Source organism: Triticum dicoccoides, chromosome 3A, assembly GCF_002162155.2.
Source record: "Triticum dicoccoides isolate Atlit2015 ecotype Zavitan chromosome 3A, WEW_v2.0, whole genome shotgun sequence".
NCBI classification, from domain to species: Eukaryota; Viridiplantae; Streptophyta; class Magnoliopsida; order Poales; family Poaceae; genus Triticum; species Triticum dicoccoides.
Genome location: NC_041384.1, coordinates 73,098,137 through 73,121,235, shown reverse-complemented (window position 1 = coordinate 73,121,235; position 23,099 = coordinate 73,098,137). Strand labels below are relative to the sequence as shown.

The window sequence follows — 23,099 nt, the reverse complement described above, 5'->3', positions numbered from 1 at the left end:
GCTTGCCGAAGGCAATAGCCCACCGGTGAATTTAACTATCAATGGCCACAACTACGACAAAGGATACTACCTGGGTGACGGTATCTATCCTTAGTGGACCACTATTGTGAAGACAATCCTCAACCCTGTCGGAGAGAAGAGGAAAAGATTTGCCCAAGAGCAAGAGAGCATTGTTGAGGAAATCATTAAGTGGTAGCTGCTCGGTTGGTTGGCGAGTAGGGGATTAATAGGCTAATCGGCAAGTTAATCAGCCATTTAATCAATTAATTGGATGATTTATCGGTTTATCGGCTACTCGGTGACCCTACGAGTAGGGATTAATTTGCAAGTTAACTGGTTAATCGGATGAATTCTTGAACAGGGCAAGAGAGTGCGAGGAAGGATGTCGAAACTCACATGCAACTGCAAAATGGGGCATCGTTCGGTATCCTGCTAATACTTGAAGCACGCAGAAACTGTGAGAGGCGATAACTGCTTGTGTGATGATGCATAATATGATCGTAGAAGATGAGCGCCCGAAACGTCTGTACGATCAAGGGTTTCAATTTCAATGTGCGAATGTTGTGCCTGAGCATGGAGAAGCGGCAACGTTTGAACAGTTCACCCAACTTCATCATGACATGCGTGATTGGGAAACTCACATGCAACTGCAAAATGATTTGGTTGAGCATATGTGGGCTCATGTTGGCAATTAATAGATGTATCTTCTTTATTCGGCTTGTAAAATTATGCGATACATTTTTATTTTTATTCGGTTTGTAAAACTATGTTATTTTATTCAGTTGAAACTATGTTATTTATTTGGTTCAGGATTATATGTTTGAATGCAAAAGTTGTGTGTGAAACAATGCAAAAAATAAGCTATTTGTTGAAATAGGGCGACCAGCCGCCACGCTGTCACATATAGATCAGCGCATTTAGCGCACTGCCGACCCAAATCTAAAACAGGGCAGACGTCGGACGGACGGTCGACCCAAACGGACGAAAAACAGACAAAGCACGCGTCCGTTTGGGTCGCCCTGTTGGAGCTGCTCTTAGAGAGTACCCACCCCACGCACGCGCTGACATTTACACGTGGACACGGTCAACCCAGTCCGTTGTTTTCACCGTGCAGGAGCTAGTACCATTTTTTCTTTAAAAAAATCTGCTGGTGAAGTACTCGTACAACTGGTTTTCTCCTCCCCACCAACCTGCACCTGCCAGTGAAGAGTACACGGTCAACCCAGTGGTTTCCCCATCCCGCTCGGCCGGCTCTCCTCTCCACCGGCGCCGTCGCCTCGCCGCCGCCCCATCCTACCGGACTGCGTCACCTCCCGCCGTCCGTCGCAAGAGGCCCAGTGATGCTAGGGCCTCCCGACGGGTCGATTTTGACCGAGGTAATTAGCCTTCCCATCCCAGCTAGGTCGGCCTCCCGACGGGCGCTCATTTGGATTTGGTCGATGATGGCTTCAGATTTACTAGCCACCGCCCACTAACGGTTCAGTAGCCATGGAGTATTTTACTATTCAATAGCCAAGAAATATTTTGGTGCCATCTCAGACTCACAAGCCATGGAGTATCTTAGACTCAAACCAGATTCAATAGCCATGGAGTATTTTACTATTCAATAGCCAAAAAATATTTTGGTACCATCTGAGATTCACAGGCCATGGAGTATTTTAGACTCAAGTATTTTACTATTCAATAGCCAAGAAATATTTTGGTGCCATCTCAGATTCACAAGCCATGGAGTATTATAGACTCAAACCAGATTCAATAGCCATGGAGTGAGTATTTTACCATGGATCTTTTATAGATGAGATCGATGCCGATCATGTCTTGGATTCAGTATTTGCCTTAGCCCCCACTGCACATTCACTAGCAAATATACCTGGCCATCTGTCGTGCCGGGCCGGGCCTACCAGAGCTAGATGCAAAAAACCCAGGCCCGAGCCCGGCCTGGCCCAGCCATCGGGCCTAAAATTGGGCCCAAGCCCGGACCATCATGCTAAAAGCCCGCCGGGCCTTGGACCGGGCCTCTTTGTTAATGCGCGAATACGACGGGCCTGGCCGTCGGGCTTGAAATCGAGGCCCGAGCCCGGCCCGTGGACAAGGTCGGGCCGGGTCGGGATTTTTCGGGCTGACCGGGTCGGGCTGCCCATGGCCAGGTCTACTAGCAAATGACCGGATCCACTAGCCGTGGAGTATTCTAGACTTTTAGTCCCATATGAGATTCATTAGCCATGTACTCCCTCCATTCCCTTATACAAGGTCACTTCATATTTTTATGTCTTAACTTTGACCAGTAATTTTAACAACAAGAGCTGACTTATATGCCACAAAAAGTATTTCATTGAATGCACATTTCAAAGAACTTTCCGATGATATATTTTCGATGACATATAATCCATATTTTGTTGACCAAAATTATAAGTCAAAATTTGACACGAAAAACAAAGTGGCCTTGTATAAGGGAATGAAGGGAGTACCAGTATTTTAGACTCAAACCAGTTCAGTAGCCACCAATTATTTAAAGTAAATTGTTCATTAATATACTGCAAAAATCCAGCCCACAGTACTAACCCTTTTTTGTTACATTATTGTTTAGGTCGCCATGGAAGGTGAGAAGCAGCCGCAACCGGCGGTGGCAGACTCTTCCGCCACCGTATCGAAGGTGCTCAACGATGACAACCTCCTCGTTGAGATCCTTCTCCGTGTCAGCTTCCCCAACACCCTCGTTCGTGCCGCCCTGGTCTGCAGACGCTGGCTATGCCACGTCTCCGACAAGGCCTTCCTTGGCCGGTTCCGTAAGCTGCACCCCCCTCGCCTGCTCGGCTTCTACATCGACACCGGAATGGGGCCCCGTTTCACACCGATGCTGCCTCAGCCACCGGAGTTGGCCGCCGTCATCGACTGTGCATGCTTCTGCCCGGACACCTGGCAGTGTACACGGGCTGACGTCATTGACTGCCGGAATGGCCGCGTCTTAACTATGCTCCAAGACGGCCCTAGATTCAAACTTGGAGTGCATACCGCTCTGTGCACTGAGAGAGACATGACGACCTTCCCACCACTTCCAAGGTATAACCGGCCGGAGGGCAGGTTCTGCATCTGGCCGTGTCTCCTCTCCAAAGAACAAGGCGACGACTTGTCCTACTTTTATGTTCTGATCGAGTCTTCCGAGGAGACCACTAAGGTTACGGTGCGAGTATATATGTTGCAACATGGTGTCTGGTGCACACATCATACTTTGGCCACTGACCAGCCATCTCTTCCGCTATGGGACCCAAAACTTGTGCTGGTCGACAGTAAAATTTATATCACGGTTGCCCCGAGAAATATTATGGTCTTGGATTTGTCGGTCTCAAGTTGCTCTACAATTTTTCTGCCACAAGGGGTGGAGTATGGAGATAGAGACGCCATGTTGTCACGGGCAGATGATGCATCTAGTGTATATCTTATTCAAGTGAAGGAGTTTCAGCTTCATATCTGGCTCCACGAGGGGAACAACTGGCTGCTGGTGCACGCCATCTTTATGAGTGAGATGGTTGCTGATTTGAGGATGCAAGATTACACTGTTGAGGATGGGCATATTGATGTTCTTCGGATACTGCAGGTCGGGGACAACGCCGAGTTTGTGTTCTTCCAGATGGGTCGATGCATACTGTATCTAGATATCAAGGGCAAGACATTGCGTAAAGTCTATGCGATGAAAGATAAGGATTGGTATTCTGCTTATTACATTTTTCCTTTTAAGATGGTTTGGCCTCCTATATTTCCTGCACTGAAGCTGAACCTTCAAGGTATTCCTTTTGCTTCTGTTGAGGTTACAAAGATTTACAATGTGCATCGTGTGTGGAAATTTCTTCTCTATTTTGCTAGTTTTTTTGCCATGTGTTTTAAAGTCCAAATTTGTAGCATTGCTAATACACCGTCGTAATCGAGTAAATGTTGTATGAATTGGCTTTGCTGCATTTGTGATGCTTCGCACTCTTATTAATAGTTCATCAACCATCACACTGTTTGCTATAACTGCTGAGTGGTGTTAGGTGTGATTGATTTGTTAGGCCATTCTAGGAATACTAGTTCAGCATCATTCGACATTCTGTTGCTCTAAGTGCTCTTACTTGCCACACAATCTGAAAAAGAAATGGCGTGCATGGCTGCATGTTGTGCCAATGACCCTGTAACTTTGCATTTTCCTATACATTGCCATCCTTCATACCATCTCTTCATTTGTTTTATGTTTAGTGAAGCTAGCAGTTTTTATACCATGTCGAGATTAGCTAGGGAGCAGCATTTTTTGTGGTGATGAGAACAACTTATCTGGTGTATTGGCATGGACCTTTCATTTTGTTGTATCACTGTTTTCTGAACTACAAATTGGACATGTGTGAAAGTACAGGAAAGTCATATATAAGGTCTGGTAGCTTCCTAGCCTCGTTATCATGTTGCCCGTTGTATTTTCTGGTGCTGAACTATTATCACAACCCTTTATGCGTGCAATTGAGCTTCCCATTTCTCAAAATTAATCAATGTGTAATAATCTGCTGTGGTCGTGGCTTAGCTTCTTACATCTGAAGCTTACCCTCAATCTGTTATGTATGAGATTGTTAGTATACTTGGGTTTATCTAAATTCTGATTTTACTATGTTGAAGCATGTGATTGGTTGATCAAATATATAGAAGATACTATATGTTACGTCGGTGTGGTTGAATCTATGCATGAGTTCTGATTCCGATATGTCACAACGAATTTTCCTCTTATATCACAAAAGTGACTAATTCGAACTAACTGTTGGTAAAACTGTGCTTGTTTTTATTGGACTCTGAGCTGTATAATGTAAATTAATATACATATACCCATCTGGTATGAAGGCATTTAAGTTAACCTTGATCCCTGGAGCTTTTCCGGAGAAAAAAGAACATGTTACTGGAACAAATGCATCACTTCAACTTTCGAGCGCACATAATAGTTGACTATCCATCCGTCTACTAGCCACTTGTTTTGGTCTCCATTTGATGTTCTCATACTTCATTTTGCTTCCCATCCTGATCCTTGCTCGGTTTTGCTTGAAACAGAATCGCCATCTGAAGAGCAATATCATCCAGCTCAGTGACAAGGACCATAAGGTTATAACAAAAGAAATTTTATCTGTGGGCGTAGTAGATTCTGGCGCGCAAACCCTGCGAGGCCCCGTGTATATATGCCACGATGATTCAAGGATATGGCCACATTGGGAATATGGGTTCATTTTGCTGGTTACATATTTCCCACGATACCAAGCATATCTAGAGGGGCGTGTTGCGTAGACGTTAGTATTCTGTCATTTTGTCTTTGGAAAAGTTTGTCAGTCATTGTGAAATAGGTGTTTGTGTCGGTGTGATATATAATAGGTGAAATGGCTCCAGGTACATATCCCCCCGGGATGAAAAGAAGTGACATTTAGAAACACCTGGCGATGTAAGAAGATCCAAATGCATGCCCTCCAGGATGAAAAGAACAAGGCATTTAGAAACGCCTCCGGAATGTTCATGTATTTTATGCCCTTATAATTTATAACACAAGGTTCTCTTCAACGCCAACTCGCAAACCTTCCATATCAGTCCACACCATGTTGTCCGGACCGCGGTCCATGACGTTGTCCGGATGCGTTTTCTCCAGCAAACTGGAGACAAACATGGGAGAGGTTTGCGGGAGTCTGGACCGCTGTCACGCCCTAGCCCACCGAAAACCCCTTCCTCCTTCCACGTGCGCTTCCCGCCAATGACCAACTGCCCGCATTCATGCCGTTGTAGAGCGCCCCAGTCTGGACGCGACCTCTTATTGCCTCCACCATTGAAGGCCCCAGTCTGGACGCAACCTCTCATTGCCTCCACCATTGAAGCGGTGCGCCGGCCGAGGGCACCGCACGCTGCACACTCGACTAAACAAGCCTCCTCGCTGCATTCAAACGCCTTCATTAAACCCGCGTGGAAGCCGAGAAACCTACTCCGGCCACACATTCATTCATGAGCGTGCCGACATTAAACGCAACACCCGGCAAGCTCCTTCCATCCGTCCTCTATTTAAACGAGATCAGACGCCGGCCAAAAATCACACTGTATTCGGGTGACATAAATGGCTCTTGTCGTTTGGTTATTATTTTTATATTTACTTATGATACAATAATCATTCCACAATTGTAAACTTTACATCGAGTGATGGACGAGAGCGTTGCACCATAAGTTTCTTGTGCAATAAATATGTAAAAACTATCAATTTTCATGTATCTATACCAATATAAAAAAACCCAAAGGGCAGATCTAAATTATCTCGATCGTTAAATCATGTTATCTAGCGGTTCAAATCGCTTCAATGTTGAGCACCAAACACGTTTAACGCTCTAATTATCCACTACTGTCATTGGTTATAAACACGTTTTGACTCAACGATATCTCATGAAATCTGCCACGTAATTAATATCTTACTATTTCCATGAAAAATAATAATTAATATCTTATCAAATACCAACGTGCAACAGATATATCTTACCTAATATAACGTGCAACTAATATCCTACTTAATACTAGTAAAACGCCCGTGCGTTGCTACGGGCTATACTGTATATAAATGAATCAGACAAATTATTGATATTGAAGCTTATTTCTCTCTCATACACCAACCTCAAGGTCGACGGCAGGTTCCCGCGATCTAGTGTAGCATAAACATGGCCATATTGGAGGGCTATACTGTATATAATAAAGGGGATTTGTTTTCACTGTATGTATGATACACTGTCTGAAAAATGTAACAATGCGACAGTCCAGGCTCCCACAAATCCAGACCATACTGGAGAGACAAATGTCTAAACTGTGAACCCTGTTATCTTCAACACGCATACCAAACATAAAAGCTCCACCCCATGACACACCCTTATGTTTTCCTGTCGGACCCTCCCCTTCCGCTCGGTTTTCGCCGTAGTGAGACATTTCTCGCTGGAGTCCTCTCCTTTAAAACGGGATGACGCCCACCTCACCTTCGCCATCGCGGTCTCTCTCCTTCACATCATACTTCCCCACGGAGGGATTGCATTTAGACGTCGAAAAAAATCGATGGCGAGGGAGTCATGGAGGAGGGGTAGAGAACGAACCGGTGAAAGCCAAAAAAAAACCTACGTACAATGTTTGCTCCGCCTGGGTCATAGAGGAGTCCCCCTAGTAGAGGAGTTTGGGGAGAAGAGGACAGCGACACGAGGACACGTCGGGAGGATCGCAAGGAAGGCACGCTGGTAGAGGAGATCAGGGAGAAGAGGGCGGCAGCGCGAGGATGTCGGGATTATCGTGAGGAGGGCAGGCGATGGGAGGATTGCGTTCACATACACATTAATGGGCCAGCCCAATGCTATGATGTGATGATGTCAAAGGTGGGCGAAAGATAGGAGTGGTGGGATAAGGTGGAGTGAGGCGAGACTACCAACTAAGACATTAGTAGTAGAGATTACTAAGAGTTGGTATAACATACATAATCCTTATGGAAAATGTTAGGCTGAATCTTTGAGTAAGTGAATCTATCTTGTAAACTCCATTGTAGACCATGCATACACATTATTCTCCAGAAGAACTGGTGCAGATTATTTAAAGGAGCTTGATATCCCATAGACCATAGTCCTCGTGTAGTCTTGCATTGAAAGATATAGGTATGTAAGACAGTTAGTTTGGAATGAAATAGATAATTAAATGGAAAAGAGAAGAACTGAAATGAGGTAGAACTTCCAGTAGGGTCACATTTCATTACTCAGACTAACCAAAAGTTTCAGAACCGAGTTCTTGGAGCTCTTTGTCTTTGAGGTCATCATTCTTTATAATCTAAAACGTGACCATTTGGTTGGTAAAGAACATTACGTGTTAAATATGACATGTTATAGCAAGCCTAATATCAGGACCACCTCTCATGCGCACAATCAACTCCCTAAAGCCTCTTTTTTTATCAGATGCATAATGCACATCACTTACCGAGGAAGATTTTAGCCTCTTCAACATAACAATCAGCATCCCTTGTCAAAGCTCACACCAAAATAACTGCATGTGTAATCATCCTACCCTTTGATTGATAGACTGAAAATAAGTACACAAAAGATAGGAGCTACTCACATTCAAACTTCTGCCACAAGCTCGTTGATGGTCATGCCCCTTCAACATGTTCACACATAGTACGTCAAAAAATAATATTCCTCCAACCAGCCCATACAGAATGCCTCAAATTGGCATGATAAAACAAATCCAGATTGCATTATTCATTGAAATGATAAAAAATGAAAACATCTCAAACCAATATGTATGTAGAACCTGAAATTATATCTTATGTATCAAAACGACTATACAACCTTCCAAAAAGCGAAGGAGGACCATACATAATACAATACTCCTTTCCAGCACTTTACGTCGCCCGCCTCCCAATGCATGCCTGGTCATCTCCATGGCCTACAGGAGGCGCTTCACCTATAGCAGAATTTTGAGATAGGAATCCCTTCTTCACCTACAGCAAAATTTCGAGATCCCAACACTATCAGGCTAATACAAAGATCCATGAGAAGTGTGAACGCACCAACGTCTCCTGGTATGCATGGACCGTACGGGTAACTGATTTGGGAAACATAGGCGGCGATGCTGGCATGGTCGACGGCACATGATGCATCTATAGTGAGACCGGCGGCGGCCAGCAGCACCGTGGCGGCCCAATTCGATAAGCCCGGCGGTCGAGTACCTGGAAGGCCAGTAGCCCACGCCCACGACGTTGGAAAAGTAGCTCGGGATGGCAGATATTGGAGATTATTAAGATTCTAGCTTATTCCAAACTTTATTTATTTTTATCCCAGCTCTAGACTTCTAATGTCTGTGAAAGAAGAAAATCTTGACCGGAACACAAAATGGCAACAATAAGAAAAAGTTATCATCGGAGCAATGCAGTTAAGAGTTCCGGATACCTTTCAGAAAGAAGTGACATATATTAGCATATTTTATCAGAACAATTCAATCTACAAATTAGCAAACATGGACATTCCAGTGCATATTAGTACGAAAAAAGGTGAAAAACAAGTGAACTGTGACACAATGTAACAGCTGAATCAACAAGGACATGTTAGAATGCGAACATATTGGAGATGAGAATTCCATTTAACTCTTGTTGGACTCTTCAAATCAGATCACTGATGGCGCTTCCAGTAGCGAGGCTTCCCCACGGCAAGGCATCTTTCTGGCTATTGTAGCTCTGGAGGATTATGCCATCAGTAGATAATCTACCAGGACCTAAGGCTTCTCCATCCGGCCACGACTGCAGCCGCGTCCACATTGTCGTGGATGCTCCGCCATATCCGCCTAGACGAGCGCAAGCTCTTCATCACCAACCTCTTGTTTAGCCACGATGCCAAGGTGGCCACCAGGCGGCTTGAAGCCACAAACGACATGCTTGAGCACACATCGCGATGTTGGGGGTCACACCCGACAGCGACACCATGCAACACGTCATGGCGGCGTTCATGGAGGCGTTGGAGCGATGCTAGCTCCCGGCATGGGCTGGCCTATGCAGGGCACTGCTCCTACCCTGTGCGGCGCCCACGCCACCATCACACCATATACCATGCAATCAAATTGGCAGATAGAGTGCAAAATAATGGAACAAAATTGACAGAAAGATGAACAATGTGCAAGTAGCAACCTCAAAATACGAGGACTACTCGTTTTGAAGTTTCAGAAGAGTTGATCTCAGAAAACTTCAATTGAACGCAAGACCGAGTAGCAATGTACCCGGATCAGCAGTCTGATTTTTAGATGGTGTAGCTGGCAAATCATCAAATCTAGTCCCCAATAAGGAAATCAAGAGCACATCATTAAGTTAATATACAGAGCTTCCAGAAATCACACATTCACCTACATCCAAAATGAAGGCTCCACCTGCCAAAATCACATGCCAAGTTCTTATAGTGTCCCAAAGGCAGTATGTAAGGCAGCGGAATGGATGATCAAATCATAAAACACAATCTAGTATTTATCAGCGATTCAGTATCCTGCACGTCGGACTGGATCTCAGAGAGCCTCTGCTTCATCTTGTCTTCTTAGATCTCACCATGTAAGACGAAACCAACAACAACGAATAGAAATAGGCACGGGAAGAGAGGGTGGCGGTCTTGGCGAAGACCTCGCAGATGCAGAGTCGCAGTACTGGCGCTCGTAGCCCTGGAACACCTCGCTGCTTATGATTGCTCCTCTTGATCGCCTTTCATGGCATGTATTAAAGATAAATGGTAGCTAACCAAACCTGGCCGCTGCCACCGCCGAGAGGAGGTTGAGTAGTCAGCCGTTTGCATAGGTGAAAGCTGCTATGTACGGCCTTGATCCATCGCCCGCCGTCCAGGATCGACCCATGCACTTGAGACAATACTGGGCGCGCATCGAAGGAGACTTCATGGCTATGTCCCGGATCCACCGCCCCCTGTCCTGCTTGACCCATCCACAGGAATCAACACCGGACGCACCGACTCGTCATCGATGCCGACGAGCTGTTTCATTGCGAGGTCAAGGGGGACCGCGGAAGGGCCGCACTGGTGCCTGTGCTACGCGCTACTCGCTAGCGGCGTCAACTGGGAAGGGGCGGCTAGGGTTTGAACAGGGAGGAGGAGACACGGCTTGCGTGGATTTTTCGTTGCTTGCGTGCGTGGGTATGATGGTTTTGCTGGTTCTTTCACCGGATCGCATGGGGGTGGGGCCACGTAATTAAGAAGAACGAATCACGTTTGAGGTGGAACGTACGCAGGGAAAACCAATAGCACACGGGAGGGAGGCTCGACGAAGGGTTCGACGACGTAAGACGGGAAATGGAACACTGCGTTTCTTTTAGGTATTGTATTATATATTATATATTATTATTATTATTATTATTATTATTATTATTATTATTATTATTATTATTATTATTATTATTATAGAATTAGAGAATTAGAGATTAGGGATAGAGGTTAGAGATTAGAGATTATTTGTTTTCTAAAAATCTATTATTTATTTCCTAAAGCAAATTGCATTAATGAGAGAGATCCGTTGATTTGGCTAAGGTAGGAAAGAATCTATTATTTGTTTGCTAAATCAAATTGCATTAATGAGAGAGATCCGTTGATTTGGCTAAGGTAGGAAAGAATCTATTATTTGTTTCCTAAAGCAAATTGCATTAATGAGAGAGATTCATTAATTTGGCTAAGTTAGGAAAGTTAGATCCGTGATCTTTTGTCATTAGGAAAGTGTTGAAAATAAACCGTACCGGACTACCAACTCCTCCATTAGGTTTTTTTTTCGCTGATTAATTTTCGTAGGTTTTTTTCGCTGGATTGTCTTGGGTGCGATCGGAGGTTAGGCCCTCGAGTGCGTGGGGGAGGGTGGGGGCTTCGGTACGTGGTATTTCCGGTTCATGGCGGCTCAGTGTGAGGTGGGACGAGATACCAAAAAAACCATAAAAGGTGGGACGAAAAAAACCCTGAAAGCGAGACTACCAACTGCTCTATTAGGAGCAGAGATAAACGTGCATTGCACTTACATTATTACTAGTAAAGTTAATTTTCCATGTGATCTTGGTTAATGCAAAGCTCCTTTTTTTTCAGTTGCATGTGATTTAAGGCAAACCCCGCATTGTACCATAAAAAAGTTGATCTTGATCGTGCTGTTTATTCCTTTCTTGTACTTCCTCCGTTCGGAAATATTTGTCCTAGAAATGGTTGTATCTAGACTTGTTTTAGTTCTAGATATAACCATTTCTAAGACAAGTATTTCCGAACGGAAAGAGTAACATATTGTCTTTTTCGTGGAACCAAGCCACGATTGCGTAGTCGAGTGCCTGCCAACCTGCAAATCCGAGACAAATCCGCCAAAGTATGTTTTAAACCATACCAACAATGACTAAAGTTGATCACTTGTCCATCTCATCACCCAAGGTATACACACCAAGCCTAAGCTTTTGCGATCTCGTTGTCTGATCAGGTTCCCCCCCGATAACATGCTCGGCGTACCTATCACAGCGCTACAAGGACACGCACGCAGATCTGAGCACTTACGGCGACGGCAAAGCCTGAAGAAGAAGAATCTCTGGTTTTTGCCATGTTCCCCCTTTTTGACTTTCCATCCACTTCATCCGTCCGGAAATACTTATCCCAAAAATGAATGTATTTAGATGTATTTTAGTTTTAGATGACCAGTCTGTTAGTTTTTATCAGAGAGATTGCCACTGGTACTACTTGGAAGTGAAGTCTATAAGACAATCACTGTTATCGTACTACTGAGGGTATCTCATCTCAGAAATCAACACAGATCGTCGGAGTGTGCGGGCACACCGCAGTCAACAACACTCGGTAGACACGGCATAGTTTTCCTTCCCGTGTGCCTTCGGACGGTGCTGCCCCGTGGTGCAACTTGTACCTTTCAGCAAACTGAAATTGTACTTTTCTAAAACGATGAACTCTTAAGAACATCTGGGGCCTCGGTCAAATCTTGGTTTTTATCTCAGTATTTTTAACACGGCGACGGAAGCAAATGTTCAATTCCGAGATACTGAGTTGGTACAACATTTTAAGATTAAAGAAGTCACCGTAGACATTTTATAGTCGACAAAAAACGTCCTCACCCACTGAACAAACATTGGCAAAACCTTATAATACGTGTGAAATGTTTTTAGGTAAGAAGAGGCGAGACCCAGGGTGATCTAGACTTCCAAAAGGAGTAAAGGTCGGCGTCCTGAGTCGCCGTGGCTCCACGCCGCCGGAGCGCGCTGGCCGGGCTTTGTCACCCATCGTGCCGGGAAGGCTGGTGCAGAGCAAGCTCCTCATGCGCTTGAGCGGCGCTCGACAGGGCGCGGTGACGCGGCGTTGACGACCATCCCCGCGACGACGACAACTGCTGGTGGCTCGCGGTGGGCTGGTGGGCGGCAGTGTGGTCCATCGCGGCCGCGGCGGCTCGATCCGGTTCGGGCCCGACCAGATCCTGCTTGTGGCGGGTTGTGGCACGGCGGTTGTGCCTGCTGGAGTCGGGGACGGCGGCTGGCGAGGCGCAGCTCGGCTCGGCCGATCTGACCTCAGGCGGGGTGGGCCGTGGGTGGCGCGAGAAGGAGGGGGTGGTGGTGTGAGCAGGGGGTATGGGACGACGGCAATGGCGGCCCGCCAGATCTGACCTAGCGGCGTCGCGGGCCGTGGTCGGCTAGGGTTGCGGGCGGCTGCCTCAACCGGGGCCGTCTCGGCTGGTCGGGACGGCGACATAGTGGCGAAGGTTCGCCCCTCTCCTCATGCTTCATGGGGTGCTCGGATCTGCGGTTGATGGCGCGTCGGGTGGGTGGTATTGAAGGTCAAAGAGAGAGAAAAGGACATATAACTACTAGTTATGGACCCGTAGATTTGTGATAAACTAATCACGTATCATCGAAATGCAGCAAGGATGATGTAGAAAATCTCAGTGATTGATTCTTCCTTCGGCAGAGTGTCGAAAAAGGCTTCCAGATGGGATCGCGGAGAAACAAAAACTTGCGATAACAAAAAAATGTTTTGCATGGCTTTTTGTTGGTTTCTCAATATTTGAGAATTTATAGAAGTCCAATTAGGTCAGATAGAGCCTCGAGGGGCCCACAAGGCAACAAGGCGCCCCCCAGGGCGCGCCGGGTTGCCTTGTCGTCTCCTCGTACATCCTCTGATCTCCTCCCGAAGGTTTCAAGGTCTCTTATGTCCAGAAAAAATTGCCAAAAAGTTTCGTAGCGTTTGAACTTCATTTGATATTGATTTTCTGGAAGATTAAAAACAAACAGAAAACAGTAACTGACATTGGGCACTGAGTTAATAGGTTAGTCCCAAAAATTGATATAAAATAGCATATAAATGCATATAAAACATCCAAAATTGACACTATAATGCCGGTGTTAGAGACGTATCAGCATCCCCAACCTTAATTCATGCTCGTCCTCAAAGAGAAAAATGATAAAAATAAAATTTTTGATGTGAAATGCTACCTAACATGTTCGTCATGTAATCTCTTTATGGTATGAATATTAATAAACGAGTGATTCAAAATAAAATAGTCTACAATTTAATATAAAAACATCAATACTCGGCCATACCATAAACAATCATGTCTTAGAATAAAAATGCTAAAGAACGTTATCCCTACAAAATCATATAGCCTTATCATGGTATTCATAACACACAATATTAATAATTACAACGTCGATGACAAGCCGAGGAATTGGTTCATACTTTTTAATGTGTTTCAATTTTTTCAACCATCAAGTAATACATGAGTGTGAACCATTGATATAACACTATGGATGAAATAGAATGTGGTGATACATATCAATAAGGAAAAGTCAAAAAGGAATATAGTCTCGCATCGACACGGCTATGGAGATGCTCAGCGATTGATATTAATGCGAGGAGTAGGAATTATCATGCAACGGATGCACTAAGAGCTATAAGTGTATGAAAAGCTCAAACTGAAAACTAAGTGAGTGTGTATCCAACTTGCTTGCTCATGAAGACCTCGAACATTTAAAAAAGTACATCACCGGAATATACAAGCCAAGTTCTATAATGAAAAATTTCCACTAATATTACACAGAGTGTATTATTTCCATAATAAAACAATACCCGCACACATCCCTGTTTAAATTGAATGTGTGGCATCCAACTACGCTGTAGAAACCGGACGCTAGAAAAACCACCCTCACCAGGTTTTCTTTTCTGAAAGTCGTCGCGCGGTAGAAACTGAGAAGCATTCTACAGCAATCACTGTCATCATGCCATTCGAGTAATCTTGAAATCCATACATTGTCCACAATGCCCGGTAGACACGGCAGAGTTTTCAACCGTAGATTTCTCCTACTCCGCGTGGCTTAATTCCAATTTGGTGACGCCGGAGTCAAGATGGATTTCGCCAAGGAAGTGGTTCTTCCCGCTGCTCTGTCCGAGCTTCTCTCCAGGCTCTTCTCCTTCGCGCTCGGCAACTTCCCTCGGCTAACCAGTAGGGGGGAAGCGCACCGGCGTAGGCTGGAGCGGCTCCTCCTGACCATCGGTGGCACGGTGGAGGAGGCGGAGGGGCGGCACATCACCAACGACCACCTCCTCTCTCAACTCAAGGAGCTCACCGATGGCATGTACCGTGGCCGCTTCGCCCTCGAGGAGACGGACCTCGACGTTGCCATGGACGATAACGACGACGTTGTCGACCGTCGACGCTCCTTTGCGCTCTGTTCGCCGTTCAACGGCGCCAAGCGTCTCCGCGTCACAGGCATGGTCTTCGGCCGGGACAACCACGGCGACAAACTCGAGGCTGCCATCGAGGATCTGGAGAGCCTGACCCGCGACTGCATGCGAGGGTTCGTGCTGCTGGTGCAGGGGTACCCACGGCGGGTGCGCCGGCCGGTGACCACCACCCTGTACATGGACCGGTGCGTGTTCGGGCGGCACGTCGAGACGGAACGCGTGGTCAATTTCTTGCTGCAGCCGTCCCCTGCCGGTGCTCCTCCGTACCTAAGCGTCCTCCCCATCATCGGCCAGATCAAGGCCGGAAAGACCACGCTCGTCAAGCACGCCTGCGACGACGAGCGCGTGCGCGGCCGCTTCTCCGTCGTCGAGTGCTTCGAGCTGCACCATGTCATCAGGGAGGGCGGGCGCCCGGGCCAGACCATGTGGGCGAGCGACGGCGCCGAGTACCTTGCCGGCGTGCGCAGCATCCTTGGGAAGGAGAGGTTCGCCGCGCGGAGATCGCTCCTCATCTTCGAGGACGCGTGGCCCATCGACTCGTCGGCGTGGAGCGCGCTCGCCGCGTCACCCACGGCCTGCACCTTGGCAGCCGGGAGCAAGCTCCTGCTCACGAGCTGCGACGCCGACCACGCGTGGCTCGGTACGGTGGAGCCCGTGGTGCTGAGCCCGCTGCCGCAGGAGGAGTACTGGTACTACTTCAAGGCGTTCGCGTTCAGCGGCATGGACGCCGGAGACCACCCGAGGATGGCTGCCATGGGCAGGGAGATGTCCCGGCAGCTGGGCGGAACGTTCTCGGGCGCGAGGACGGTGGGCACGGTGCTCAGGTCTAAATTCGACGCCCGGTTCTGGCAGCTTCTCGTGAAAGCATGGCCATTTCGAGGGATTTGGGGGCCCGGTTTTGGTGAATGAGAAGAATATAAGACCATTGCAGATCTTTGGCATGGACATGAGCTCAAGTGTTCCTCTAGGAGGACCTTCTGTGATGAGCTTATGCTTCAATGGTTTGATTTGGTTAATATTCTGAAACTTACTTCCTTTAGTCAGAGTGATGATTCCTTGATTTGACAGTATGAATCCAAAGAGGTTTATTCTACTAAATCCCTTTATGCTATAGTTAATTTCTGGGGTGTGCAACCTGTTTATTTTATTTTAGAGAAAAGGAACGAAGGCCCGACTTCAAATTAATGAAACCATCAACCGGCTAGGATACAATGATGCTAAAATACAAAGGCAAAGACTTGACCAAAAACTGAAAAATAGAAGCCCAAATCACTACGACCAGCGACAGCAGCGGACAAAGCACCAAGAGAAGCAACGATCAAGCCGCCGGAGATATCGCTCAGCCAGAACGGCAGAGCCGAAGCCACCCGACGCCAGCAATTGCCATGGACATGAAGATGCAGACCGCTTGAAGGAAGATGTTGACTCCGCCGCTCGCTGCCCGCCACAGGCCACTGCTGAAGGGGAGACCACTACCTCCCGTTCATCCAGACCGTGCCAAACATGCGGACGACCACCACCGGCAGGCGACCAACCGACGCACAAGGCAGGGGCCGCTGAAAGATGCGAAGGACCCACACACCACCACCACCACCAACGCCAGCAACCAGGGGAGCCAAGCACTGCCGCCGCCACCAACCACCACGCACCAGGACCATAACCCCCAACCACCCCTTGAACGGCGCCTCCAGGAAGGACCAAGACGCCAGAATGCCTCCGTTGTCCGGCCAAAAGGCCTAGACTTTCGTTCGGAGAGGGATGGAGGAGGAGGGGGCGGACCTAGAAGCTCGACCTTCCCTTAAGGGGGAGAACGGCACCGGAGTGCCGGCGGCGTCGAGGTCGATGCGAAATCGACTGGGGGTTTGCCCCGTTCCAAGGCTCCACCACCCCATCCTCCACGGACAGATCTGACGGGCCAGCCACCAGATCAGATCGAGTCGAGACCGCCGTGAGGGGAAGGGGTTGGGAGGAAGAAGAGCCATCCGCCGTTGCAGCAAGACCACGCCGCCCACGTGACCGTAAGTGGCGACCCGCACCCGTGCGTACCATCCACCGGAGAGATCGACGCCGCCATCTCCACTCAAGGCCTCCGCCCTGGCTTCCAGAGCCCATCACACTAGCGCGAGGCAGTAGATCCTCGCCGCCACCTTCACCGGAAGATGCGCGGCAACCCGCAGCCTCCTCGGGTGGTGGCAGAGAGGGGGGAGGTGGGAGGAAGGAGAGGTTGTGGTGGCTAGGGTTTGGCCCCGCTCCCGTGTTACCCGAGAGGGGCGACGCGAGAGCCAGGGGGATCTCAAGGAAAGCGGATGCAACCGGTTTATTTACCCATTGTGTGGAGCATCAGGGTGCCCTCCATGATTCAAGGGTTTCCGTGGTTGTTTTCACATAACAAAATCATGACACGTGACAATCTTAGGAAGCATGGTTTAGCTAAATATTTGGGATGTGTTCACCGTAAGAAGATAGAATATGTGTATCACCTTTTCTTTGAATGTATTGTAGCTAGGGTGATCTGGATAGATGTTGAAGATGTTGGAGAACGTAGCATGCAATTTCAAAAAAATTCCCACGATCACACAAGATCTATCTAGGAGATGCATAGCAACAAGAGGGAGAGAGCATCTTCATACCCTTGAAGATCGCAAAGCGGAAGCGTTTATCAACGCGGTTGATGTAGTCGTACACCTTCACGATCCGTCCCGATCAAGTACCGAATGTATGGCACCTCCGCGTTCAGCACAAGTTCAGCTGAATGACGTCCTCGCCTTCTTGATCCAGTAAGACGGGCGAAGTAGTAGATGAGTTCCGACAGCACAACGACGTGGTGACAGTGTTGGTGAAGAACAATCTCCCAGGGCTTCGCCAAGCACAACAGAAACTGTGACGGAGGATAAACTAGAGGGGACAGGATTGCCAGCACACGGCTTGGTGATTCTTGATGTGCCTTTGGTGCTAGCCCTGCCCCTCTATTTATATGTTGAGCCTTGGGGTTGAAACTTGGAGTAAAAGCCTCCACAAAGTCAGTTTCACCCGAAAGGGCCAGACGCCAGGGTTCCCGACGTTTGGGCCCATACGCTAGGGACCTTGGCGTATGGCCCCTGGACTCCACAAAACTTTCTTTTGCACTTTCCAAAATCCTTGTGGGCTTTCCCCTTTGGCCCAAATAAAGTGTTCTCGTACCCAACCATTTAGGGAAACATCCGGAACCCCTTTCGGAGACCAAACACTATTATCCCATATATCAATCTTTACCTCCAGACCATTCCGGAGCTCCTCGTCATGTCCGTGATCACATCCGGGATTCCGAACAACATTCGGTTACCAACATACATAACTCATATAGTAGTATATCGTCAACGAACGTTTAAGCGTGCGGACCCTACAGGTTCGAGAACTATATAGACATGGCCAAGACACTTCTCCGGCCAATAACCAATAGCGGAACCTAGATGCCCATATTGGCTCCTACATATTCTATGAAGATCTTTATTGGTCGAACCTTATGACAACTTACGTAACTCCCTTTGTCATTGGTATGTTACTTGCCTGAGATTCGATCAACGGTATCCTCATACCTAGTTCAATCTCATTATCGGCAAGTCTCTTTACTCGTTCCGTAATGCATCATCCCGCAACTAACTGATTAGTCACTTTTCTTGCAAGACTTATAGTGATGTGCATTACCGAGAGGGCCCAGAGATACCTCTCCGATACACAGAGTAACAAATCCTAATCTTGATCTATGCCAACTCAACAAACACCTTCGGAGACACCTGTAGAGCATCTTTATAATCACCCAGTTACGTTGTGATGTTTTATAGCACACAAGGTGTTCCTCTGGTATTCGGGAGTTGCATAATCTCATAGTCAGAGGAATATGTATAAGTCATGAAGAAAGCAATAGCAATAAAACTAAACGATCATTATGCTAAGCTAATGGATGGGTCTTGTCCATCACATCATTCTCTAATGATGTGATCTCGTTCATCAAATGACAACACATGTCTATGGCTAGGAAACTTAACCATCTTTGATTAACGAGCTACTCAAGTAGAGGCATACTGGGGACACTTTGTTTGTCTATGTATTCACACATGTACTAAGTTTCTGGTTAATACAATTCTAGCATGAATAATAAACATTTATCATGATACAAGGAAATATAAAATAACAACTTTATGGGACAATTGCATTTTTACCCTTAGTTGGTTCCTACCCACGGGTTTTGCCCTTACTTTTCGAGCTTGCTCAGTTTTGCCCTTACTTTTTCCATCGAGGTCCCTCGAATGCCCTTTGACCGTTTGACCAAAACTTTGAAAAATCATAACTAATTCATACAAACTTAGAAAAATGCAAATAAGATATCAAAATGTTCAGATAAACATTACCTGTATGGGCATATCATTTGCATTCAGGACAAAAGCATCGTTTAAACTACCTGAGGTAATTAATGTTATTAACATTATTAAAAATAAATAGATATAAACAATATTTTTTCCATGAATAAAAATTACATGCAAATGTAGGTGATGTTTTCTGAACATCATGATAACTTATTTGCAATTTTTGAGTTTGTATCAACTTGTTATGAATGTTCTAACGACTTTGACCATTATTTGGAAACTTCATAACAAGTTGATACGAACTCAGGAAAATGCAAATAAGGTATCAGAATGTTCAGAAAACATCACCTACATTTGCATATAATTTTTATTCATGAAAAAATATATTGTTTATACCTATTTATTTTTAATAATGTTAATAACATTAATTACCTCGGGTAGTTTAAACGATGCTTTTGTCCTGAATGAAAATAATATGCCCATAAAGGTAATGTTTATATGAACATTTTGATATCTTATTTGCATTTTTCTGAGTTCATATGAATTAGTTATGAATTTTGAAACTTTTGGTCAAACGGTCAAAGGGCATTCGAGGGACCTCGATGGAAAAAGTAAGGGCAAAACTGAGCAAGCTCGAAAAGTAAGGGCAAAACCCATGGGTAGGAACCAACTAGGGGTAAAAATGCAATTGTCCCCAACTTTATTATTGCCTCTAGGGCATATTTCCTTCAGTCTCCCACTTGCACTAGAGTCAATAATCTAGTTCACATTGCCATGTGATTTAACACCAATAGTTCACATCACCATGTGATTAGAACCCATAGTTCACATCGCCATGTGACCAACACCCAAAGGGTTTACTAGAGTCAATAATCTAGTTCACATCACCATGTGATTAATACCCAAAGAGTACTAAGGTGTGATCATGTTTTGCTTGTGAGAGAAGTTTAGTCAACGGGTCTGCCACATTCAGATACGTATGCATTTGGCAAATTTCTATGTCTACAATGAACTGCATGGAGCTACTCTAGCTAATTGCCCCCTCTTTCAATATGTCCAGATTGAGACTCAGAGTCATCCAGATCGGTGTTAAAGCTTGCATCGATGTAACTCTTTACGATGAACTCTTTATCACCTCCATAACCGAGAAACATTTCCTTAGTCCTCTTTAGGTACTTAAGGATAATTTTGGCCACTGTCCAGTGATCTACTCCTAGATCACTATTGTACCCCCTTGCCAAACATGTGCCAAGGCACACATTTGGTCTGGTACATAGCTTGGCATGCTTTATAGAATCTATGGCTGAGGCATAGGGAATGACTTTCATTCTCTCTCTATTTTTCTGCAGTGGTCAGGCATTGAGTCTTACTCAACTTCATACCTTACAATTTAGGCAAGAACTCACTTTTTGACTGATCCATTTTGAACTCCTTCAAAATCTTATCAAGGTATGTGTTTTTGTGAAAGTTCTATTAAGCATCTTGATCTATCCCTATAGATCTTGATGCCCAATATATAAGCAGCTTCACCGAGGTCTTTCATTGTAAAACTCTTATTCAAGTATCATTTTATGCTATCCAGAAATTCTACATAATTTCCAATCAACAATATGTCATCCACATATAATATCAAAAATGCTACAGAGCTCCCACTCACTTTCTTGTAAATACAGGCTTCACCATAAGTCTATATAAAACCATATGCTTTGATCACCACATCAAAGCGTATATTCCAACTCCGAGATGCTTGCACCAGTCCATAGATCAATCGCTGGAGTTTGCACACTTTGTTAGCACCTTTAGGATTGAGAAAACCTTTTGGTTGCATCATATACAACTCTTCTTTAATAAATCAATTAAGGAATATAGTTTTGACATCCATTTGCCAGATTTCATAAAATGTGGCTATTGCTAACATGATTCGGACAGACTTAAGCATCGACACGGGTGAGAAAGTCCCATCGTAGTCAACGCCTTGAACTTGTCGAAAACCCATTTTGCAACAAGTCGAGCTTTGTAGATAGTAACCCTAGCATTAGCGTCCGTCTTCCTCTTGAAGATCCATTTATTCTCAATGGCCTGCTGATCATCGGGCAAGTCCACCAAAGTCCACACTTTGTTCTCATACATGGATCCTATCTCAGATTTCATGGCCTCAAGCCATTTATCGGAATCTGGGCTCATCATCGCTTCCTCATAGTTCGTAGGTTTGTCATGGTCTAGTAACATGACTTCCAGAACAGGATTACCGTACCACTCTGGTGCGGAACATGCTCTGGTTGACCTACGAGGTTCGGTAGTAACTTGATCTGAAGTTTTCATGATCATTAGCTTCCTCTCTAGTTGGTGTAGGCATCACTGGAACTGATTTCTGTGATGAACTACTTTCCAATTTGAGAGAAGGTACAATTACCTCATCAAGTTCTACTTTCCTCACACTCACTTCTTTTGAGAGAAACTACTTCTCTAGAAAGGATCCATTCTTTAGCAACAAAGATCTTTCCTTCAGATATGTGATAGAAGGTATACCCAACAATTTCTTTTAGGTATCCTATGAAGACGCACTTCTCTGAATTGGGTTCGAGCTTATCAGGCTGAAGCTTTTTCACATAAGCATCGCAACCCCAAACTTTAAGAAACGACTGCTTAGGTTTCTTCCCAAACCATAGTTCATGTGGTGTTGTCTCAACGGATTTAGACGGTGCCCTATTTAACATGAATGCAACTATCTCTAATGCATAACCCCAAAACGATAGTGGTAAATCGGTAAGAGACATCATAGATTGCACCATATCTAATAAAGTACGGTTACAACGTTCGAACACACCATTATATTGGGGAACGCGACAATTTCAAAAAAAAATCCTATGCACACGCAAGATCATGGTGATGCATAGCAACGAGAGGGACGAGTGTTGTCTACATACCCTCATAGACCGTAAGCGGAAGCGTTATGACAATGCGATTGATGTAGTCGTACGTCTTCACGATCAACCGATATTAGTACCGAAACTACGACACCTCCGCGATTTGCACACGTTCAGCTCGGTGACGTCCCATGAACTCACAATCTAGCAGAGTGTCGAGGGATAGCTTCATCAGCACGACGGCGTGATCATGGTGATGATGATACTACCGGAACAGGGCTTCACCTAAGCACCGCTATGATATGACTGAGGTGGATTATGGTGGAGGGGGCACCACACACGGCTGGAAACAATCAACTTGTGTGTCCTAGGGTGCCCCCTGCCCCCGTATATAAAGGAGCAAGGGGGGAGGCCGGCCGGCCCTTGGGGCGCACCAGGAGAGGAGTCCTCCTCCTCCTAGTAGGAGTAGGACTCCCCTTTTCCTACTCCTACTAGGAGGGGGAAAGGGAGGAGGAGAGGGAGAAGGAAAGGGGGGTGCCTCCCCCCTTCCCTAGTCCAATTCGGACCAGAGGGGGAGGGGGCGTGCGGCCTGCCCTGGCTGGCCCTCTCTCTCTCTCTCCACTAAGGCCCATGTTGCCCATTAGTTCTCC

At 46.0% G+C, this 23,099-nt stretch overlaps 2 protein-coding genes across 2 annotated transcripts; both read left to right on the top strand.

Annotated features, from left to right (window-relative positions):
• Positions 1–1,176: 1,176 nt before the first annotated feature.
• On the top strand, positions 1,177–5,225 carry LOC119267228. The gene is made up of 3 exons (XM_037548587.1): positions 1,177–1,376; positions 2,588–3,782; positions 5,062–5,225. The coding sequence occupies exons 1-3, from the start codon at positions 1,341–1,343 to the stop codon at positions 5,097–5,099; spliced, it is 1,269 nt and encodes a 422-aa protein (XP_037404484.1). The 5' UTR covers positions 1,177–1,340; the 3' UTR covers positions 5,100–5,225.
• Positions 5,226–14,900: 9,675 nt separating this feature from the next.
• On the top strand, positions 14,901–16,307 carry LOC119271253. Its single transcript, XM_037553156.1, has one exon. It carries the CDS (start codon positions 14,901–14,903, stop codon positions 16,146–16,148), a length of 1,248 nt encoding a protein of 415 aa, XP_037409053.1. The 3' UTR covers positions 16,149–16,307.
• Positions 16,308–23,099: the final 6,792 nt, after the last annotated feature.